We start from the raw sequence: 24,366 nt of genomic DNA on the forward strand, positions 1-24,366 counted from the left end.
AAGAGATATCTCGAAGACTCTTGCAAACCAAAGTGTGTCAAACCATTACTTGAATATCAGGTATGGATTCCTTTTTTTGTTGCTTTTTCTACAAGATGGCTTCTGGAATGGCAGAATTGATAGATTCAAAGATTTAGGACAAAATGGTAAAACAGTACTAGGAAATGAAATGCTTATATTGTATACCTTAGGTTCTGCCTTCTTATATGGATGATGTGAGTTGGTTATAATTTTTTACTGAACCATATAATCTAGAAACAAAAGAGATGCTACCATTCTTTCATTCTGTTCTTCAATTGCCTTCCTCTAAGTTCACTTTTTTCTTATTTTTTCTTCCTTTTTCAATATAATTTTAAATAGTATTACGGTTTGTTCATGCAGAAATGTAATAAGTAGACTGGTCCTATATAACCATTTTGTTTTCTTTGGACAGTTATGTAGTGGAATTGACGAGAATGCCGTGGGGGCTTGTTCTGAGCTCATATTTGCTCCTATTGATGAAATATTCCCAGATGATGCTCCATTGTTGCCTTCCGGTTTCTGCATTATCCCGTTGGATTCAAAACCAGTTGAGTTCTGTTTATATTTGGTCCTTTTTAGTGTTAAGTCTCTTAATATTGCATTTGAATAGAGAAAAAAGTACTGTGTAAGTAAGAAAGGAGCTACTGAAACTGATGCACACGTATGACACACTATAATCATGTTGATATCATTGTTTTCCAGGGTGATAAAAAGGATTCAGTGACAGCAAGTCAAACCCTGGATTTGACATCTGGTTTTGAAGTTGGCCCAACAACAAATGGTGCATGCGATGCGGTATCATGTCATAGTGCTCGGTCAGTGTTGACTATTGCCTTCCAGTTTCCTTTTGACAGTAATCTGCAAGATAATGTTGCTGTCATGGCATGCCAGTACATCCGTAGTGTGATTTCCTCAATGCAGAGGGTTACCATGGCAATTTCTCCATCTGGTATAAACCCGACAGTTAGCTCAAAACTCTCTTCTGGTTCTCCAGAAGATCTTACACTAGCCAACTGGATCTGCTGCAGTTATAGGCAAGTCTGCATCTGTTGTATTGTGTTCAAGCTTTATTGTTGAATATTCATTCTTGAAAAGTATCTAATGATGCCCTTCACTTTTTTGTTCTTCTTTCTTCTATGAATAGTTATTATTTGGGGACAGAGTTGCTGAGATCTAATTCTCTCATTGGTGAGTCAGTGCTTAAACATTTGTGGCATCATCAGGATGCCATTTTGTGCTGTTCTTTGAAGGTATGGCATATGTTTTGTTCATAGTAGAGTTCATCATTTCCATGAAAGCCTTTAATTTAAGATATATATGATTCTCTGTCTGGATCGTAGTCCGTGCCAGCGTTCATCTTTGCAAACCAGGCTGGCCTTGACATGTTGGAAACAACTTTGGTGGCTTTACAAGACATCACATGGGTATTTAGAGGAAGGTAATTCATTAAGTCTGCAAACTTGTAACAATGAATCTTTCTCTAAGTGTTGTTTATGTATGTTCAACTTTAATTTGTCGGAAATGGGAATTGTTTCTTTCATTAACTATTCTGTTTCTTTGTTTATCAGTGCCTTTTATTAACTCCATCTTGTGAAGGAAGAGAAAGCTAGAAGATACATTCCAAAAGAATTCAAATAGGTTGAAGCTTTTGGGTAGGTCCGATATTGTAATTTCCTCTCTTTAGATTATAAATGCAGCAATTCTTTTATGGGTTTGAGTTTTTAGGCAATTTGTAAATATTGAATCCAAGAAATGTCGACAGTTTGGAAGACTAACTATTGCTGACGTGAACTCAGGGATATTTTTGTTTGATGTCTTCTGATTTGCATTTTAATCTTTACAATGATGGTTGCCCGATGTGTAGTGTTATCAATTCACTTTATTTTAGACTTTTTATTTTGTATACTTTCTATTTTTCTCAAAAATTGCTATACTTTATAGCAGGAAATCATCAAGCATGTGTTTCTTTACAAAGAGTTGTTTATCTTGTTTCTTTAAATAGCTATGTAAGTTTAACTTGCAGAAAATGTATTAATAAGCTAGAATGTGAGTCAATTTTTTAGCATTTTTCTATTTTCTGTACTAAATTTCGGACTAGCAAACTGTGATTAGTTGTAGAATAATCTTATGTATTTCTCTTGTGCTCTTTTGGTTGATGCCTTCTATTAAATTTTTTGGGAGTTTGTTTAAGTACCAATAATATTATTTGATCTGTTCTAGATTGAAAAGCAAAAGTTGGAGTAGACCCTGTGTCTTTGTGAGCCCAGAGCCACTACTAGACCCTGTTTTACTGTGCACCCACCTTCCGCCACTGTCGCTACCCCAGCGCCACCACTAGGCCGCCACCGTGTTGCTCCGGCCATTCACTCATCATCATCAATCTTTCCCTTCCCTTCCCCTGTTCCAATTCCCTGCTTCCCAGGTTCCCCTTTCATCTCATTTAATCTGGTTTAGCTCATTCTGTTTAGCTTGTTTAGTTCAACTAATTCAGTTTAGTTGAATTAGGTGGTTAGAGAATCTGGACTGGTTAGTGGATGTAGGTTTTGTTTTGTTTACTGCTGCTGTTCGGAATGAATTTGTCTTTCCTCTGAATGCTGCCCTGGATGAACTTGTTTATTGTGCTGTTTTGGTGTTGAATTCTGGACTTGTGATTGCTGTTTATTGTATTTTTTTTTCATTGTCCAAAATAGATGCTGTGAAAGTGTTACTGTTTCATTAATTTTTCTTGGTTTGTTATTGCTGAGTGCTGCTCTGCTTGTTGCTTGGTCCATATTATATGAACTGCAATGATTTCTGTTTGTAGACCTGGTTAAGTCATATGAATTCTGTTTGCTGCTTGCTTGAACCTGGGAAACATGCTATTTACTGCTGCTGTTTAATAAACAATTGCTTCTGTTGATGATTCTATTCTTATTTTGAGTTGTGTCTTGAACGTTCTGAATCCTGACGCCAAAGTTTGATAATAATAATGGCGATTTTTCTTGTAGTATCATTGATTAGCATGTCAGATCTCCTTTTTTGAGTTACTAATGTTCAATTGTAATCAATTTCAGGGGGCCAATATTCTTGTAGATAATAAAGGTTGCATTAAACTTGCAGATTTTGGGGCCTCCAAACAAGTTGAGCTGGTAATCTAAGTCTTCTCTATTTCTCTACTATAGTACTATTAGATATACTATTTTGACTTTGTGAGGATCTTGTATCTGCGTATTTGTTGAAGAAGCGTCTTTGTTTGATTTAGGAGTTATTTATAACATAGTCTCGATTTTGTGTTCTGGTGCACGAATTTATGATTCGCACAACTAACCAGCAAGTGCACTGGGTCGTCCAAGTAATACCTTACGTGAGTAAGGGTCAATCCCACGGAGATTATTGGCTTCTGAGCAATCAATGTTTATTTTATTGATCTTAGTCAGGAGGCCAATAGGATTAAAAGTGAAATTACTAGATTTGATTATAAAAATAAAAGAGAATAACAGTGTTACTTGTTGTGCAGTAATGAGAAATATGTTGGAGTTTTGGAGATGCTTTGTCCTTTGACTTCAACTCTTCCTTGAAATCCTTCAATACACGCAAGGCTCCTTCCATGGCAAGCTCTATGTAGGGTATCACCGTTGTCAATGGCTACTTCCCATCCTCTCAGTGAAAACGTTCCTATGCTCTGTCACAGCACGGCTAATCATCTGTCGGTTCTCAATCAGGTTGGAATAGAATCCATTGATTCTTTTGCGTCTATCACTAACGCCCAGCCCTCAGGAGTTTGAAGCACGTCACAGTCATTTAATCCCGGAATCCTACTCGGAATACCACAGACAAGGTTTATACTTTCCGGATTCTCATGAATGCTGCCATCAATCCGGCTTATACCACGAAGATTCTGATTAAGGAATCTAAGAGATATTCATTCAGTCTGATGTAGAACGGAGGTGGTTGTCAGGCACACGTTCATGGATTGAGGAAGGTGATGAGTGTCACGGATCATCACCTTCTTCATAATTAAGCGCGAATAAACATCTTAGATAAGAACAAGCGTGTTTGAATGAAAAGCAAAGGAATTGTATTAAATCATCGAGACGCTGCAAAGCTCCTCACCCCCAACAATGGAGTTTAGAGACTCATGCCGTCAAAAAGTATGTAATTCAGATCTGAAAATGTCATGAGGTACAAGAAATGTCTATAAAAGTTGTTTAAATAGTAAACTAGTAACCTAGGTTTACAGAAAATGAGTAAACTAAGATAATTGGTGCAGAAATCCACTTCTGGGGCCCAACTAAGATAATTGGTGCAGAAATCCACTTCTGGGGCCCACTTGGTGTGTGCTGGGGCTGAGACAAAGCCGTTGAGAGCGCGCCAATTGGACTCCTGTGCTCCAGAAAATCCATTTCGAGTGCAGGAAGGTCAGGATCCAACAGCATCAGCAGTCCTTTTTCAGCCTAAGTCAGATTTTTGCTCAGCTCCCTCAATTTCAGCCAGAAAATACCTGAAATCACAGAAAAATACACACACTCATAGTAAAGTCCAGAATATGATTTTTGCCTAAAAACTAATATATTTAACTAAAAACTAATTAAAACATGCTAAAATCCACATGAAATTACCCCAAAAAGCGTATAAAATATCCGCTCATCACAACACCAAACTTAAACTGTTGCTTGTCCTCAAGCAACTAGATGAATAAAATAGGTTCTAACAGAAATTAAGAAGTAATAATATTTTAGAGTTTTAAATGAAGCTCTGATTCTTATTAGATGAGCGGGGCTTGTAGCTTTTTGTTCCTGAACAGTTTTGGCATCTCCCTGTATCTTTTGAATTTCAGAATGATTGGCATCCTTAGGAACTCAGAATTTAGATAGTATTATTGACTCTCCTAGTGTAGTATGTTGATTCTTGAACACAGTTATTTATGAGTCTTGGCTGTGGCCCTAAGCACTTTGTTTTCCAGTATTACCACCAGATACATAAATGCCACAGACACATGACTAGGTGAACCTTTTCAGATTGTGACTTAGCTTTGCTAAAGTCCCCAGTCAGAGGTATCCAGAGCTCTTAAGCACACTCTGTTTGCCTTGGATCACGACTTTAACCACTCAGTCTCAAGTTTGTAACTTGGACCTTCATGCCACAAGCACATGGTTAGGGACAGCTTGGTTTAGCCGCTTAGGCCTGGATTTTATTTCCTTGGGCCCTCCTATCCAGTGATGCTCAAAGCCTTGGATCCTTTTTACTCTTGCCTAGGGCTCATGGCTGCTTGTTTTTTTTTTTTTTTTGACTGCTTTTTCTTGCTTCAAGAATCAATTTCATGATTTTTCAGATCATCAATAATATTTTTCGTGTTCCTCATCCCTTCAGGAGCCAATATTCATCAAATTCAAAGTACAATTTATGCACTGTTCAAGCATTCATTCAGAAAAAAAAAAGTATTGCCACCACACATAATTAATTATAATTTTTATTATTAAGAACTCGAAAATATAAATTACTTCTTTATTCTAAAAAAATCCACTACTTTATTCATGCCTGATGATGATGAGAAAAATAAATTATAGCTTAATTGGAAATAAATCAAAATAGACATACTAATTACTACTACTACTATATCTCCTAAGGTAAATTCGAAAAAAAAAACGCTATCACTAAGTTAAAGCAGAAAATTGGAACTCAACAACCTTTTGTCTTGAGGAGGGCATGCTCTTCTAATCCTTGGGGTGTTGTTCAAGGATTAATTTTTGGCGCTTCAGCTCCCTTAGATCACGCCCTTGCTCTTCCTGTTCCTTAAGTAGTTTGCAAAGCATGCTACTTTGATTATTCTGTTCTTCCTTTATTTGATCCATAGCTTCTTGCAATCTGGAAATAGAAGCTTCAAGATGTTCCCAATATTCGAATTGAGGCAGTTCTGGGAGAGCTTCTTGTGCTCTCTTCTTGGTTGAATCATCTTGTTGCTGTTGTCTGACCATTGATATTCCAGTAATGGACTTTTCAATTAGGATATATTCAGTTATTCCCATCTTTACTCCAGCATCTTTGCAGAGCATAGAAATTAAGCTCGGGTAGGCCAATCTGGCGTCCTTAGAATTCCTGTTTGCTATTTTATATAGCTCACATGAGATCAGCTGATGGACTTCTACCTCTTTTCCCAACATGATGCAGTGAATCATGACAGCTCTTTTGATGGTTACTTCAGAACGGTTGCTGGTGGGCAATATGGAACGCCCAATGAAATCCAGCCAGCCTCTGGCTACTGGTTTTAGATCTTCCCTTTTGAGTTGAACTGGGACGCCAGTCGTGCTGGTGGTCCACTTGGCTCCAGGGATGCATATATCCTCCAGAACTTTGTCCAGCCCTTTATTGACCCTCATCATTCTCCTGTTAAAGGAGTCTGGGTCATCCTTCAGTTGAGGAAGCTTGAATATCTCCCTGATCTTGTCAGAATTGGTATGAATGATCTTTCCTCTGACTAAGGTCTGATGGTCAAAGAGAGCAGCTCCAATTAGTCTTTGCCTGTCTGTCTGCCATAAATTAGCATAGAACTCCTGAACCATGTTCCTTCCCACTTTCGTTTCAGGATTGGTCAGAATTTCCCAATTCCTGTTCCGAATTTGCTCTTGGATCTCCGGATATTCATCTTCTTTTAGATCAAATCTGACTTCCGGGATCACTGATCTGTGACTCATTATCTTGTAGTAATGGTCTGAATGTTCTTTAGTTAAGAACTTCCTTGATTCCAAAGGGCTTTGGAGCACTCTCTTTCTTGCCCCTTTGGGTGGGTTGCTTTCCTCTAGGGGCCATGAATTTGATGAGTATGCTTTTGTGATCACGGATAACCACACCAAACTTAGAGCTTTGCTTGTCCTCAAGCAACAGAGAAGAAAGAAGAGGGATAGGAAGAGAGCAAGTGTGGCAAGGTGAGGAAGATTGGGACGCCAAACACAATATATGGGGAGGGGGTGGGAAATTTTCGAAAAATAAGAAAGAGATAAGATAGAAGATATGATTTTTAAAAGATATGATCAGAAAAAGATATAATTTAAAAGAAAAGATATGAATCATATGAAAAAAAGATAGATTTGAATTTTTAAATTTTGAAAAAGATATTTTTAAAGAGATGATTGAGTTTTGGAAACAAATTTAAAGAGTTTGATTGGATTGAAAATAATTTATTTTTATGGATTAAGATACATTTGATAAAAAGGGATTTTAGAAATTAGGATTTTTAGAACGCTAATTTGAATTGAGGGATGATAATTTAAAATATGTTTATGCAAGAAATCATGAATTGGAACATGAAAAATTAGAAAATTTGTAAAGAGAAACGAAATTTACCTCCTCCCCACCATCCTGGCGTTAAACGCCCAACTGCTGCATGGTTTGGGCGTTTAACGCCCAAATGTTGCTTCTCCTGGGCGTTCAACGCCCAGTTGATGCATCTTTCTGGCGTTGAACGCCAGGAAGTCCTTTGTTACTGGGCATTTTTCTAAACGCCCAGGATGCTGCCAAACTGGCGTTAAACGCCCCGAAGGTGCTTCTTTCTGGCGTTTAACGCCCAGAAGATGCTCCTTTCTGGCGTTTAACGCCCAGAAGGCTACCCTTACTGGCGTTGAACGCCCAGTGGGTGCTTCTTTTGGGCGTTCAACGCCCAAAATGTTTCTTACTGGCTTTTTCACGCCAGTGAGCTTCCAATTCCCTTTATAACTCTGTGAATCCAACCAATTGCTATTTTACCTTGGAGATACTTGGACACAAACCTGTAAAAAAAGAAAATTTATTTAATTAGTAAATAAACTTTGTAAATGGCTGGGTTGCCTCCCAGCAAGCGCTTCTTTATTGTCATTAGTTGGACTATCACTGAGTTTTACTTAAGTCTCAGTCTTGAGCACTCTTGCTCAAAATTTCCCTCAAGATAGTGTTTGACTCTTTGTCCATTAACAATGAACTTTTTGTTAGAGTCATTATCCTGAAGCTCTATGTATCCATATGGTGATACGTTTGTAATGACATATGGACCTCTCCACCGGGATTTTAATTTTCCGGGGAATAATTTGAGCCTAGAATTAAATAGCAGAACTTTCTGCCCCGGCTCAAAGACTCTGGATGACAATTTCTTATCATGCCATCTTTTCGCTTTCTCTTTGTAAATCTTTGCATTTTCGAAAGCATTGAGTCTAAATTCCTCTAGCTCATTTAACTGGAGCAATAATTTTTCTCCGGCTAACTTGGCATCAAGGTTTAGGAATCTGGTTGCCCAATAGGCCTTGTGTTCCAGTTCCACTGGCAAGTGACATGCCTTTCCATACACAAGCTGGTATGGAGAGGTCCCTATAGGGGTCTTGAATGCTGTTCTGTATGCCCACAGAGCATCATCCAAGCTTCTTGCCCAATCCCTTCTACGGTTAATTACAGTCCGTTCCAGGATTCTTTTGAGTTCTCTATTTGAGACTTCAGCTTGCCCATTAGTTTGTGGATGATATGGAGTAGCTACCCTGTGGCTAACTCCATAACGAACCAGAGCAGCATAAAGCTGTTTATTGCAGAAATGAGTGCCCCCATCTCTAATTAACACTCTAGGGATACCAAATCTGCTAAAGATGTGTTTCTGGAGGAATTTTAACACTGTTTTAGTGTCATTGGTGGGTGTTGCAATAGCCTCCACCCATTTGGATACATAATCCACTGCCACCAGAATATAAGTGTTTGAGTATGATGGAGGGAAAGGTCCCATGAAGTCAATACCCCATACATCAAACAACTCAATCTCCAAGATTCCTTGTTGAGGCATGGCATAACTGTGAGGTAAGTTGCCTGATCTTTGGCAACTGTCACAATTAAGCACAAATGCTCGGGAATCTTTATAGAGAGTGGGCCAGTAGAAGCCACTTTGGAGGACCCTTGTGGCTGTTCGCTCACTTCCAAAATGTCCTCCATACTGTGATCCATGGCAGTGCCATAAAATCTTTTGCGCTTCTTCCTTAGGCACACATCTACGGATTACTCCATCTGCACATCTCTTGAAGAGATATGGTTCATCCCAAAGATAGTACTTTGCATCTGTGATTAATTTCTTTGATTGCACCCTACTGTATTCTTTGGGTATGAATCTCACTGCCTTGTAGTTTGCAATGTCTGCAAACCATGGTACTTCCTGGATGGCAAAGAGTTGCTCATCCGGAAAAGTTTCAGAGATCTCAGTGAGAGGGAGGGACGCCCCTTCCACTGGTTCTATTCGGGACAGGTTTTCTGCCACTTGATTCTCTGTCCCTTTTCTGTCTCTTATTTCTATATCAAACTCTTGCAGAAGCAACACCCATCTGATGAGTCTGGGTTTTGAAACCTGCTTTGTGAGTAGATATTTAAGAGCAGCATGATCAGTGTACACAATCACTTTTGATCCTACTAAATAAGATCTGAATTTGTCAATGGCGTAAACCACTGCAAGTAGCTCTTTTTCTGTGGTTGTGTAATTCTTCTGTGCATCATTTAAAACACGGCTGGCATAGTAAATGACGTGCAAAAGCTTGTCATGCCTTTGTCCCAACACTGCACCAATGGCATGGTCACTGGCATCACACATCAGTTCAAATGGTAATGTCCAGTCTGGTGCAGAGATTATTGGTGCTGAAACCAATTTAGCTTTCAGAGTCTCAAATGCCTGCAGACACTCTTTATCAAAGATAAATGGCGTGTCAGCAGCTAGCAGGTTGCTCAGAGGTTTGGCGATTTTTGAAAAATCCTTTATAAACCTCCTATAGAATCCTGCATACCCCAGAAAGCTTCTGATTGCCTTAACATTAGTAGGTGGTGGCAATTTTTCAATTACTTCTACCTTAGCTTGATCCACCTCTATACCCTTATTCGAAATTTTGTGCCCAAGGACAATTCCTTCAGTCACCATAAAATGACATTTTTCCCAGTTTAAAACCAGGTTAGTCTCTTGGCATCTTTTCAGAACAAGTGCTAAATGGTTAAGGCAGGAGCTAAATGAGTCTCCAAATACTGAAAAGTCGTCCATGAAGACTTCCAGGAATTTTTCCACCATATCAGAGAAAATTGAGAGCATGCACCTCTGAAAGGTTGCAGGTGCATTGCACAGGCCAAATGGCATCCTTCTGTATGCAAATACTCCAGATGGGCATGTGAATGCCGTTTTCTCCTGATCTTGGGGATCTACTGCAATTTGATTATAACCTGAATATCCATCCAGGAAGCAGTAGTATTCATGACCTGCTAGTCTTTCTAGCATCTGGTCTATGAATGGTAAAGGAAAATGATCCTTTCTGGTGGCTGTATTGAGCCTTCTATAATCAATGCACATACGCCACCCTGTAACTGTTCTTGTAGGAACCAGTTCATTTTTTTCATTATGAACCACTGTCATGCCACCTTTCTTTGGGACAACTTGGACAGGGCTCACCCAGGGGCTGTCAGAAATAGGATAAATGATCCCAGCCTCTAGTAATTTAGTGACCTCCTTTTGCACCACTTCTTTCATGGCTGGATTCAGCCGCCTTTGTGGTTGGACCACTGGTTTGGCGTCATCCTCCAGTAAGATCTTATGCATGCATCTAGCTGGGCTAATGCCCTTAAGATCACTGATGGACCACCCAAGAGCTGTCTTGTGTGTCCTTAGCACTTGAATTAGTGCTTCCTCTTCCTGTGGCTCTAAGGTAGAGCTTATAATTACAGGAAAGGTATCACCTTCTCCCAGAAATGCATATTTCAGGGATGGTGGTAATGGTTTGAGTTCAGGTTTTGGAGGTTTCTCCTCTTCTTGAGGGATTTTCAGAGGTTCTATTATCTTTTCTGACTCCTCCAAATCAGGCTGAACATCTTTAAAGATGTCCTCTAGCTCTGATTCGAGACTCTCAGCCATATTGACCTCTCTTACCAGAGAATCAATAATATCAACACTCATGCAGTCATTTGGGGTGTCTGGATGTTGCATGGCTTTGACAACATTCAATTTAAACTCCTCCTCATTGACTCTCAAGGTTACTTCCCCTTTTTGGACATCAATGAGGGTTCGGCCAGTTGCTAGGAAAGGTCTTCCTAGAATGAGAGTTGCACTCTTGTGCTCCTCCATTTCCAGCACCACAAAGTCAGTAGGGAAGGCAAATGGCCAACCTTGACAATTATGTCCTCAATCACGCCTGATGGGTATTTAATGGAGCCATCAGCAAGTTGAAGACATATCCTGGTTGGTTTGATTTCTTCAGTTAAACCAAGCTTTCTGATAGTAGATGCAGGTATTAGATTGATACTTGCCCCAAGATCACATAAAGCTTGCTTGGTGCAAGTGCCCTCTAATGTGCATGGTATCATAAAGCTCCCAGGATCTTTAAGCTTCTCAGGTAAGCTTTTCAGAATGACTGCACTGCATTCTTCGGTGAGGTAAACTTTTTCAGTTTCCCTCCAATCCTTCTTATGACTTAAGATCTCTTTCATGAACTTAGCATAAGAGGGTATCTGCTCAAGTGCTTCTGCAAACGGGATCTTTATTTCAAGAGTCCTGAGATAGTCTGCAAAGCGGGCAAATTGCTTATCCTGTTCCGCTTGGCGGAGTTTTTGAGGATAAGGCATTTTGGCTTTGTATTCCTCAACCTTAGTTGCTGCAGGTTTATAACCTACAGGAGTGGGTTGGGAAGCCTTTTTAGAAAGGTCAGCACTTGTATGTGACTGATTCCCCACTGGCATTTGAATGCCAGTGGTGGGAGCTGGAGTGGCGTTAGACGCCACTTCCTTGTTTGTTACTGGCGTTTGAACGCCAGAACCATGCTCCCTTTGGGCGTTCAACGCCGGATTCATGCTTGTTTCTGGCGTTGAACGCCAGGAATGAGCATGGTCTGGGCGTTCAGCGCTAGCTTTGTTCCCTTCTGGGCTCTGATTGTCCTCAGAGGGATTTTGAGTATCCTCTTGTTCATTTCTTGGTTTCCTGCTGCTTTGAAGTGAGGTATTTAATGTTTTCCCACTTCTTAATTGAACTGCTTGGCATTCTTCTGTTATTTGTTTTGACAGTTGCTTTTCTGTCTGCTTTAATTGTACTTCCATGTTCTTGTTAGCCATTCTTGTTTCCTGTAATATTTCCTTGAATTCGGCTAGCTGCTGAGTTAGAAAATCTAATTGTTGATTGAATTCATTAGCCTGATCCACTGGACTGAGTTCTGCAATTACTGTTTTAGCTTCTTCTTTCATAGAGGATTCACTGCTTAGGTACAGATGCTGATTTCTGGCAACTGTATCAATAAGCTCTTGAGCTTCTTCAATTGTTTTTCTCATGTGTATAGATCCACCAGCTGAGTGGTCTAGAGAAATCTGAGCTTTTTCTGTAAGCCCATAGTAGAAGATGTCTAATTGCACCCATTCTGAAAACATTTCAGAGGGGCGTTTTCTTAGCATCTCTCTGTATCTCTCCCAAGCATCATAAAGGGATTCATTATCTCCTTGTTTGAAGCCTTGAATGTTTAGCCTTAGCTGTATCATCCGTTTGGGAGGGAAATAGTGATTCAGGAATTTTTCTGACAGCTGTTTCCATGTTTTTATGCTGCTCTTAGGCTGGTTATTTAACCACCTCTTAGCTTGATCTTTTACAGCAAATGGAAACAGTAATAATCTGTAGACATCCTGATCTACTTCCTTATCATGTACTGTATCAGCAATTTGCAAAAATTGTGCCAGAAACTCTGTAGGTTCTTCATGTGGAAGACCAGAGTACTGACAGTTTTGCTGCACCATGATAATGAGCTGAGGATTCAGCTCAAAGCTACTAACTCCAATGGAGGGTATACAGATACTACTCCCATATGAAGCAGTAGTGGGGTTAGCATATGACCCCAGAGTTCTCTTGTCTTGTCCATTCATACTTACTTCCTTAATGGAATACAAGTGATAATTTATATGTTGATATTATTTATTTTATAAAAATTAATTTTTTTTTTATAAAATAAAAACGAAATAAATAAAAGAAAGTGGAAATATTTTGAAATTGAAAATTGAATTTTTATATAAAATTTTCGAAAAGAGAAGTTCAAAATTAGTTAGAAAATATAAATTCTTTTTTTTGAATTTTGAATTTTGTGATGAAAGAGAAAAACACACCAAAGACACAAGACTAAAAATTTTTAGATCTAATGCTCCTTATTTTCGAAAATTTTTGGAGGGAAAACACCAAGGAACACCAAACTTAAAAATTTTAAGATCAAGACACAAGAAAAACTCAAGAACACCTTGAAGATTCACAAGAACACCAAGAACAAAAGGAAGAACACCGAACTTAAAATTTTTAGAAAACTTTAATAAAATTTTCGAAAATTATAAAAAGATTAACAAGAAAACACCAAACTTAAAGTTTGGCACAAGATTCAATCCAAGAAAAATTATTTTTGAAAAAGGTTCCAAAGGGTATAACCAATTATCAAGAACAACTTAAAGATCAAGGAAGAACCAAGAACACTAACATGAGATTTTCAAAGAAAATATAAAATATGCAATTAACACCAAACTTATAATAAGACACTAAACTCACGAAAAATTAACAATTAATTAAGAAAAATAATATTTTTGAAAAGAAATTTTTGAAAATAAACTATCCTATCAGAATTTGATGATTCTATAACAACAAAAAGGAATTATTCCTAATCTAAGAAATAAAATAAGCCTTCAATTGTCCAAACTCAATAATCCCCGGCAACGGTGCCAAAAACTTGGTGCACGAATTTATGATTCGCACAACTAACCAGCAAGTGCACTGGGTCGTCCAAGTAATACCTTACGTGAGTAAGGGTCGATCCCACGGAGATTATTGGCTTCTGAGCAATCAATGTTTATTTTATTGATCTTAGTCAGGAGGCCAATAGGATTAAAAGTGAAATTACTAGATTTGATTATAAAAATAAAAGAGAATAACAGTGTTACTTGTTGTGCAGTAATGAGAAATATGTTGGAGTTTTGGAGATGCTTTGTCCTTTGACTTCAACTCTTCCTTGAAATCCTTCAATACACGCAAGGCTCCTTCCATGGCAAGCTCTATGTAGGGTATCACCGTTGTCAATGGCTACTTCCCATCCTCTCAGTGAAAACGTTCCTATGCTCTGTCACAGCACGGCTAATCATCTGTCGGTTCTCAATCAGGTTGGAATAGAATCCATTGATTCTTTTGCGTCTGTCACTAACGCCCAGCCCTTAGGAGTTTGAAGCACGTCACAGTCATTCAATCCCGGAATCCTACTCGGAATACCACAGACAAGGTTTAGACTTTCCGGATTCTCATGAATGCTGCCATCAATCTGGCTTATACCACGAAGATTCTGATTAAGGAATCTAAGAGATATTTATTCAGTCTGATGTAGAACGGAGGTGGTTGTCAGGCACACGTTCATGGATTGAGGAAGGTGATGAGTGTCACGGATCATCACCTTCTTCATAATTAAGCGCGAATAAACATCTTAGATAAGAACAAGCGTGTTTGAATGAAAAACAAAGGAATTGTATTAAATCATCGAGACGCTGCAGAGCTCCTCACCCCCAACAATGGAGTTTAGAGACTCATGCCGTCAAAAAGTATGTAATTCAGATCTGAAAATGTCATGAGGTACAAGAAATGTCTATAAAAGTTGTTTAAATAGTAAACTAGTAACCTAGGTTTACAGAAAATGAGTAAACTAAGATAATTGGTGCAGAAATCCACTTCTGGGGCCCACTTGGTGTGTGCTGGGGCTGAGACTAAAGCTATCCACGAGTGGAGGCCTTTCTTGGCGTTAAACTCCAGGTTATGACGTGTTTTGGGCGTTCAACTCCGGATTATGACGTTTTTCTGGCGTTTAACTCCAGACAGCAGCATGAACTTGGCGTTCAACGCCAAGTTACGTCGTCTATCTTCGCGCAAAGTATGGACTATTATATATTGCTGGAAAGCCCTGGATGTCTACTTTCCAACGCCGTTGAGAGCGCGCCAATTGAACTCCTGTAGCTCCAGAAAGTCTATTTCGAGTGCAGGAAGGTCAGGATCCAACAGCATCAGCAGTCCTTTTTCAGCCTAAGTCAGATTTTTGCTTAGCTCCCTCAATTTCAGCCAGAAAATACCTGAAATCACAGAAAAATACACACACTCATAGTAAAGTCCAGAAATATGATTTTTGCCTAAAAACTAATAATATTTAACTAAAAACTAATTAAAACATGCTAAAATCCACATGAAATTACCCCAAAAAGCGTATAAAATATCCGCTCATCATGTTCCTATTAATATCTTAGTTATTTATAACTATCTTTGACGTGCATCATATTCATTACTTCACATACAAAAAAAAGATAATTGATATTCATTATTCTTTATGATACAAAGAAATCGAGCTAGCTAGTTCTAAATTTCTAATAGAAAGAGATGGAACTGCTACAGTTTTGCGATGGGGTTGCAACTCTTATGGAGCACATAGATTCATAATACACTTAATCTGAGCAAATTGCACTATCAATATCTCAACCAATCATGTTCATTTCTGAAGTTTGAAGATTATATTAAAAAGATAATGACACTTGATCATTATGAGTTAGAGATACAGCATTATAAATCATTTGGTTGCAAGAAACTCCTCATTCAAACATCATAGGACAAATCTAAATACGTAAGGAGTAAATATTTGCACTAGTTTTTTTTTTCTAGAAGAATATAAATAAAAAATTCCACTAACCAGTCAATGCAAAAGCAGTTAGAACCGATTCCAGTCTAAAATTATTGCTTGTGTTAATGTGTAACTATTGATTAACATATCTACAAGTGTTTTAAAGTGGTATCTATAAATATGGAGTACAAAGTAGTGAAGAAAATAGTTCTATTGCAGGTTGCAATGAAGCTTCCTTCAGATAGGGAAATTCATGCAAGTGCTTTGTTGCGGAGGGGAATTTGGACCTTAAATGAAATTTTTTGTACCGATTTCTCGTTGGTGCTTGAGGAGAATCATAAATTCCTGGTACAAATTTTAATTACTTAATTGCTATACTAATTGTATATTGTAATAATCCAGAAGTTTGTGTTAAGCTGACCAAGTTTATTTTTATTCCTATTAGCATAATGCTGATGAATTTTTATAGTAGAATGTGAACCTGGTTTAATTTGGAATTATTAATACATGCATAAATTAAATTATTTCTTATAATATTTTTATATATATCGTTTTCTTTTGTTCAATTTGTTCTTGATATTTTGCTGCAGGCTAGTATTGGAATGGATAACTTGAACGCTTAATGCACAAAGTGGAGCAGTTTTAGGTTGATTCTGATCTTTTACTAAGTATTTAGGTTGATGATCATCTCTATTAGTGTAATTCGATATATTATGAGCAGTTCTAACTTGTATTGTTTCTATATTTTTCTTTGGTTTTTAGTTTTGGAATTTGAACTCGAGATTTATTTTGTATTTGAGTATTAGTTTTTTAATGTATAAAACAATTATAGTAAATTATATGTCACTAACTATTGTTTGATTTGTCTTGCAATAAAAATTGTATACTATATTTGTAGGTTTGTTAATAAAAAAGGATTGAAAATTTATATTGTGTAGTAATGAAGATCAAGGTAAAGAAATTTTTTTTTTTAATTTAACAAGGCTTTCGCCACGCTTTTAAAGTGTGGCTGTTGATGAGCGGATAATTTATACGCTTTTTGGCATTGTTTTTAGTATGTTTTTAGTATGATTTAGTTAGTTTTTAGTATATTTTTATTAGTTTTTAGTTAAAATTCACTTTTCTTGACTTTACTATGAGTTTGTGTGTTTTTCTGTGATTTCAGGTATTTTCTGATTGAAATTGAAGGTTCTGAGCAAAAATCTGATTCAGAGACTGAAAAGGACTGCAGATGCTGTTGGATTCTGACCTCCCTGCACTCGAAGTGGATTTTCTGGAGCTACAGAAGCCCAATTGGCGCGCTCTCAACGGCGTTGGAAAGTAGACATCCTGGGCTTTCCAGCAATATATGATAGTCCATACTTTGCCCAAGATTTGATGGCCCAAACCGGCGTTCAAAGTCACCCTCAGGAATTCCAGCGTTAAACGCTGGAACTGGCATAAAACTTGGAGTTAAACGCCCAAACTGGCATGAAAGCTGGCGTTTAACTCCAGAAAAGGTCTCTACACGAAAATGCTTCAATGCTCAGCCCAAGCACACACCAAGTGAGCCCGGAGGTGGATTTTTCTGTCATTTACTCATTTCTGTAAACCTTAGGATACTAGTTTACTATTTATAGGATCTTTTGACATTGTATCTGTACCTCATGACATTTTTACACGTTTCATTGTATACGTTCCACGGCATGAGTCTCTAAACCCCATGGTTGGGGGTGAGGAGCTCTGCTGTGTCTTGATGGATTAATGCAATTACTACTGTTTCTTATTCAATCATGCTTGCTTCCATTCTAAGATATCACTTGCTCTTAACCCGGATGAATGTGATCCGTGACACTCATCATCATTCTCAATTATGAACATGTGCCTGACAACCACTCTGTTCTACTTTAGATTGAGTAGATATCTCTTGGATTCCTTAACCAGAATCTTCGTGGTATAAGCTAGAACTGATGGCGGCATTCAAGAGAATCCGGAAGGTCTAAACCTTGTCTGTGGTATTCTGAGTAGGATTCAATGACTGAATGACTATGACGTGCTTCAAACTCCTAGCAGGCGGGGCGTTAGTGACAGACGCAAAAGAATCAATGGATTCTATTCCGGCCTGACCGAGAACCGACAGATGATTAGCCATGCTGTGACAGAGCATAGGAACATTTTCACTGAGAGGATGGGAGGTAGCCACTGACAACGGTGAAACCCTACATACAGCTTGCCATGGAAGGAGCTTTGCGTGTTTGATGAAGAAGACAGTAGGAAAGCAGAGATTCAGAAGATGGAGCATCTCCAAAACCTCAACCTATTCTCCATTACTGCTGAACAAGTACTAATTTCATGTTCTTTTGCTTTTTACAATCAATCCTGATAATTTCTGATATCCTGACTAAGATTTACAAGATAACCATAGCTTGCTTCAAGCCGACAATCTCCGTGGGATCGACCCTTGCTCACGCAAGGTATTACTTGGACGACCCAGTGCACTTGCTGGTTAGTTGTGCGGGATTGCAAAAGTGTTATTGCAATTTCGTGCACCAAGTTTTTGGCGCCGTTGCCGAGGATTGTTCGAGTTTGGACAACTGACGGCTTATCTTGTTGCTTAGATTAGGACTGTTTTATTTTTGTTGGTTTAGAGTCTTTTATTTGAGTCTAGTTTCATATTTTAAGTTTGGTGTCAATTGCATGCTTTTGTTTTTCTTTTAATTTTCGAATTTGCATATCCTTAGTCTCTTTTTGATCTTTAAAAATTCTAAGTTTGGTGTCCTCTTTGTGTTTTTCCCTTAAAAATTTTCGAAAATTAGTGTTTGATTTTCTAAAAATCTTAAGTTTGGTGTCTTTTTGTTGTTTTTCTCTTTCCTCTTTTTAAAAATCAAATCTTTTTCATAAAAATTTTTCAATCATATCTTTTTAATTGCTATTTTCAAAATCTTTTTAATCAACTAATTGATTCAGTTCTCAATTTGCTTTGATCTTATTTTCTTTTTGATTTTCAAATTTTTATTTTAATTTCCATTTGATTTATTTTATTTTTTTTCGATTAATTCAAAAAAAAAAACAAAATTTATCTATTTGCAATCATCATCATTTCCCTTTTGTCCATTATGGACCTAAGAGGGATTGATCAGTCCAAAAGGACTCTGGGGTCATATGCTAACCCCATTACAGCTGCATATGGGAGTAGCATCTGTACACCTCCCATCAAAGCAAGTAGCTTTGAGCTAAACCCTCAACTCATTATCATAGTGCAGCAAAATTGCCAGTATTTCGGTCTTCCACAGGAAGAACCTACTGAGTTTCTGGCACAGTTCTTACAAATTGCTAACACAGTACATGATAAAGAGGTAGATCAGGATGTCTACAGACTATTACTGTTTCCATTTGCTGTAAAAGATCAAGCTAAAAGGTGGTTGAATAACCAACCTACAGCAAGCATAAAAACATGGAAACAGTTATCAGACAAATTCCTGAATCATTTTTACCCTCCAAAGAGGATGACACAGCTAAGGCTAGACATCCAAGGCTTTAAACAAGAGGATAATGAATCCCTTTATAATGCCTGGGAGAGGTATAGAGGTATGCTTAGAAAATGCCCCTCTAAAATGTTTTCAGAGTGGGTACAGTTAGACATCTTCTACTATGGGCTCACAGAAAAAGCTCAGATGTCTTTAGACCACTCAGCTGGTGGATCTATACACATGAGGAAGACAATTGAAGAAGCTCAAGAGCTTATAGACACTGTTGCTAGAAACCAATACTTATATTCTAGCAATGAGTTCGTTCCAAAAGAGGAAGTCATGGCATTAGTCACTGATCCTAATCCTCAAGAACAGATGAATGAGCTTAATCAACAATTGCTCCTGATGACAGAACAGTTAGCAGAATTTAAAGAAATGCTCCATGATACTAAGGTTACTAACAAGAACATAGAACTGCAGTTGAATCAAGCAAAACAGCAAATATCTAAACAGATAACAGAAGAATGTCAAGCAGTTCAACTGAGGAGTGGGAAGACACTGAATACCTCTGCTCAAAAGAGCAGAAAGCCAAACAAGGAACAATTGACAGAGGATAACCAAGCCACTGTTCAAAATCCCTCTGAGGACAGTAAGAGCCCAGAGAGGAATGCTATTGGCGTTCAAACGCCAGAAAGGGAAGGAAAGCTGGCGTTAAACGCCCAATCCTTGCCCAGTTCTGGCATTCAAACGCCAGAAAAGGGGGAAAAGTTGGCGTTAAATGCCTATTTTCCACCCAATCCTGGCGTTCAGACGCCAAGGGAGGATCAGACACCTGAGAGTGCTGACAGTAATCCCTCTAACAAGGTCTCTTCAACCACTTCTGTAAGGAATAAACCTGCAGCATCTAAGGTTGAAGAATATCAAGCCAAGATGCCTTATCCTCAGAAACTCCGCAAAGCGGAACATGATAAGCAATTTGCCCGCTTTGCAGACTATCTAAGGACTCTTGAAATAAAGATTCCGTTTGCAGAGGCACTTGAGCAAATACCTTCTTATGCTAAGTTCATGAAAGAGATCTTAAGACATAAGAAGGATTGGAGAGAAACTGAAAAAGTGTTTCTCACTGAAGAATGCAGTGCAGTCATTCTGAAAAGCTTACCAGAAAAGCTTCAAGATCCTGGAAGCTTTATGATACCATGCACATTAGAGGGCGCTTGCACCAAGACAGCCCTATGTGATCTTGGAGCAAGCATCAATCTAATACCTGCATCCACTATCAGAAAGCTTGGGTTGACTGGAGAAGTCAAACCAACCAGGATATCCCTCCAACTTGCTGATGGCTCCATTAAACACCCATCAGGCATAATAGAGGACATGATTGTCAAGGTTGGGCCCTTTGCCTTTCCAACTGACTTTGTGGTGCTGGAAATGGAGGAGCACAAAAGTGCAACTCTCATTCTAGGAAGACCTTTCCTAGCAACTGGACGAACTCTCATTGATGTACAAAGAGGGGAAGTAACCCTGAGAGTCAATGAGGATGAGTTCAAGTTGAATGCTGTAAAAGCTATGCAGCATCCAGACACTCCAAATGACTGCATGGGTGCTGACATTATTGACTCTCTGGTAGAAGAGATCAATATGGCTGAAAGCCTAGAATCAGAGCTTGAGGACATCTTCAAAGATGCTCAACCTGATCAAGAAGAACTAGAGGAAGCAAGGAATTTTCGAAAATTCCTCAGGAGGATAAACCTCCCAAACCTGAACTCAAACCTCTACCACCATCCCTGAAGTACGCATTTCTGGGAGAGGGTGACACTTTTCCAGTGATTATAAGCTCTGCTTTAAATCCACAGGAAGAGGAAGCACTGATTCAAGTGCTAAGGACACACAAGACAGCTCTTGGGTGGTCCATAAGTGATCTTAAGGGCATTATCCCAGCTAGATGCATGCACAAGATCCTGTTAGAGGATAATGCCAAACCAGTGGTTCAACCACAGAGGAGGCTAAATCCTGCCATGAAGGAGGTGGTGCAGAAAGAGGTCACTAAATTACTAGAGGCTGGGATTATTTATCCTTTTTTTGATAGCCCCTGGGTGAGCCCTGTCCAAGTTGTCCCCAAAAAGGGAGGCATGACAGTGGTTCATAATGAAAAAAATGAACTGGTTCCTACAAGAACAGTCACAGGGTGGCGCATGTGTATTGACTACAGAAGGCTCAATACAGCCACCAGAAAGGATCATTTTCCTTTACCATTCATAGACCAAATGCTAGAAAGACTAGCTGGTCATGATTACTACTGCTTTTTGGATGGCTATTCAGGCTACAACCAAATTGCAGTAGATCCTCAGGACCAAGAGAAAACAGCATTTACTTGCCCTTCTGGCGTGTTTGCCTACAGAAGGATGCCTTTTGGTCTGTGCAATGCACCTGCAACCTTTCAGAGGTGCATGCTCTCTATCTTTTCAGATATGGTAGAGAAATTTCTGGAAGTCTTCATGGATGACTTCTCAGTATATGGAGACTCATTCAGCTCCTATCTTAATCACCTAGCACTTGTCCTGAAAAGATGCCGAGAGACTAACCTGGTTTTAAACTGGGAGAAATGTCACTTTATGGTGACTGAGGGAATTGTCCTTGGACATAAAATTTCAAGCAGGGGAATAGAGGTGGATAAGGCAAAGGTAGAAGTAATTGAAAAATTACCACCACCTGCCAATGTTAAGGCAATTAGAAGCTTTCTGGGGCATGCAGGATTTTATAGAAGGTTTATAAAGGATTTTTCGAAAATTGCAAAACCTTTGAGTAACCTGCTAGCTGCTGACACACCATTTGTGTTTGACACACAGTGTCAGCAGGCGTTTGAGACCCTGAAAGCTAAGCTGGTCACAGCACCAGTCATCTCTGCACCAGATTGGACATTGCCATTTGAATTAATGTGTGATGCCAGTGACCATGCCATTGGTGCAGTGTTGGGACAGAGGCATAACAAACTTCTGCATGTCATTTATTATGCTAGCCGTGTTCTAAATGATGCACAGAAGAATTACACAACCACAGAAAAAGAATTACTTGCAGTGGTTTATGCCATTGACAAGTTTAGATCTTATCTAGTAGGGTACAAGGTGGTTGTGTACACTGACCATGCTGCTCTTAAATACTTACTCACAAAGCAGGATTCAAAACCCAGGCTTATCAGATGGGTGTTGCTTCTGCAAGAGTTTGATATAGAAATAAGAGACAGAAAAGGGACAGAGAATCAAGTAGCTGATCATCTGTCCCGAATAGAACCAGTAGCTGGGGCGTCCCTCCCTTCTACTGAGATCTCTGAGACTTTCCCAGATGAGCAACTCTTTGCCATTCAGGAAGCTCCATGGTTTGCAGATATTGCAAATTATAAAGCTGTGAGGTTCATACCCAAGGAGTACAGCAGTGTGCAAAGAAAGAAATTAATTTCAGATGCCAAGTACTACCTCTGGGATGAACCATATCTCTTTAAGAGATGTGCTGACGGAGTGATCCGCAGATGTGTACCCAGAGAAGAAGCACAAAGGATCCTATGGCATTGCCATGGATCACAGTATGGAGGACATTTTGGAAGTGAGCGAACAGCCACTAAAGTCCTCCAGTGTGGCTTCTACTGGCCTACTCTCTATAAAGATTCCCGAGAGTTTGTGCGTAACTGTGACAGTTGCCAAAGAGCTGGTAACCTGCCTCACGGATATGCCATGCCTCAACAAGGGATATTAGAGATAGAATTGTTTGATGTATGGGGAATTGACTTCATGGGTCCATTCCCACCATCATACTCAAACACTTACATTCTGGTGGCAGTGGACTATGTGTCTAAGTGGGTAGAAGCAATTGCTACACCCACTAATGATACCAAGACCGTGCTAAAATTCCTCCAGAAACACATCTTCAGCAGATTTGGTGTTCCCAGAGTACTAATCAGTGACGGAGGCACTCATTTCTGCAATAAACAGCTACACTCTGCTATGGTTAGATATGGAATTAGCCATAAAGTGGCGACTCCATATCATCCACAGACAAATGGGCAAGCTGAAGTCTCTAACAGAGAGCTAAAAAGAATCCTAGAACGAACTGTGATAGCCCGAAGAAAGGATTGGGCAAAGAGCTTGGATGATGCTCTGTGGGCATACAGAACAGCATTCAAGACTCCTATAGGAACCTCTCCATACCAACTGGTGTATGGGAAGGCCTATCATTTGCCTGTGGAACTGGAACACAAAGCCTACTGGGCAACCAGATTCTTAAACATGGATGCTCAGTTAGCTGGTGAAAAAAGATTGCTCCAATTAAATGAGCTAGAGGAGTTCAGACTCAATGCCTTTGAAAATGCAAAAATTTATAAGGAAAAGGCAAAGAAGTGGCATGACAAGAAGTTGTCAACCAGAGTCTTTGAGCCAGGACAAAAAGTTCTGCTCTTCAACTCCAGGCTCAAATTGTTTCCAGGAAAACTCAAATCCCGATGGAGGGGTCCGTATGTGATTACAGGAGTGTCACCATATGGATATGTTGAGCTTCAGGAAATTGATTCTGACAAAAAGTTCATTGTTAATGGACAGAGAATCAAGCATTATCTTGAAAGCAATTTTGAGCAGGAATGCTCAAAACTGAGACTTGAGTGAGTCTCAGTAAAGGTCCAGCTAAAGACAGTAAAGAAGCGCTTGCTGGGAGGCAACCCAGTCATTAGGAGGCTATATGATTTGTTTTAACAGAGGCAAGTATCAAAAATGAAGGAATTCACAGAGTTACAGAAGGATTCAGCTCAAAAAGCAGAGAAAAAGAGCTTACTGGCAAAAAAAGGCCAGTAAGGGGCATTTTGGGCGTTAAACGCCAGAATGGGTACCATTCTGGGCGTTTAACGCCAGGAATGGTGCCATTTTGGGCGTTAAACGCCAAAATGGGCACCATTCTGGGCGTTTAACGCCAGGTGTGCAGCATCCTGGGCGTTCAGAAAAACGCCCAGTGATAAAGGATTTCTGGCGTTTAACGCCAGCCAGGGCACCTGGCTGGGCGTTAAACGGCCAAAAGGGGCATCAATTGGGCGTTAAACGCCAGAATGGGTGCCATTCTGGGCGTTTAACGCCAGCAAGGTGGGGGGACCACAATTTTGTTTTCAAATCAGATTTTTTCAAACTTTCCTTTTCTTACCCATATTTTTCTACAAAAATACATTTCAATCTCTCATCATTCACTTTCAAATTTTCAAAAATCTAAAATCACTCTTCAAATCTCTCAAATCATTCCAAAATTTTGTTAAAAAA

General features: G+C 39.1%; 1 protein-coding gene across 1 annotated transcript; it reads left to right on the forward strand.

Annotated features, from left to right (window-relative positions):
* Positions 1-206: 206 nt before the first annotated feature.
* Positions 207-2,359, forward strand: LOC130957301 (homeobox-leucine zipper protein REVOLUTA-like). Its single transcript, XM_057884168.1, has 6 exons — positions 207-215; positions 434-568; positions 736-1,055; positions 1,166-1,271; positions 1,362-1,459; positions 2,242-2,359. The coding sequence occupies exons 1-6, from the start codon at positions 207-209 to the stop codon at positions 2,357-2,359; spliced, it is 786 nt and encodes a 261-aa protein (XP_057740151.1).
* The last annotated feature ends 22,007 nt before the right edge of the window (positions 2,360-24,366 follow it).

This window comes from Arachis stenosperma, chromosome 10 (assembly GCF_014773155.1).
Source record: "Arachis stenosperma cultivar V10309 chromosome 10, arast.V10309.gnm1.PFL2, whole genome shotgun sequence".
NCBI classification, from domain to species: Eukaryota; Viridiplantae; Streptophyta; class Magnoliopsida; order Fabales; family Fabaceae; genus Arachis; species Arachis stenosperma.

Bases quoted from the DNA above. Each gene is read 5' to 3' on its own strand.
- LOC130957301 (XM_057884168.1), top strand. The intron at 569-735 runs GTTGAGTTCTGT...GGTGATAAAAAG, and splicing joins TCCCGTTGGATTCAAAACCA to GATTCAGTGACAGCAAGTCA. The intron at 1,460-2,241 runs GTAATTCATTAA...GATCTGTTCTAG, and splicing joins ACATGGGTATTTAGAGGAAG to ATTGAAAAGCAAAAGTTGGA.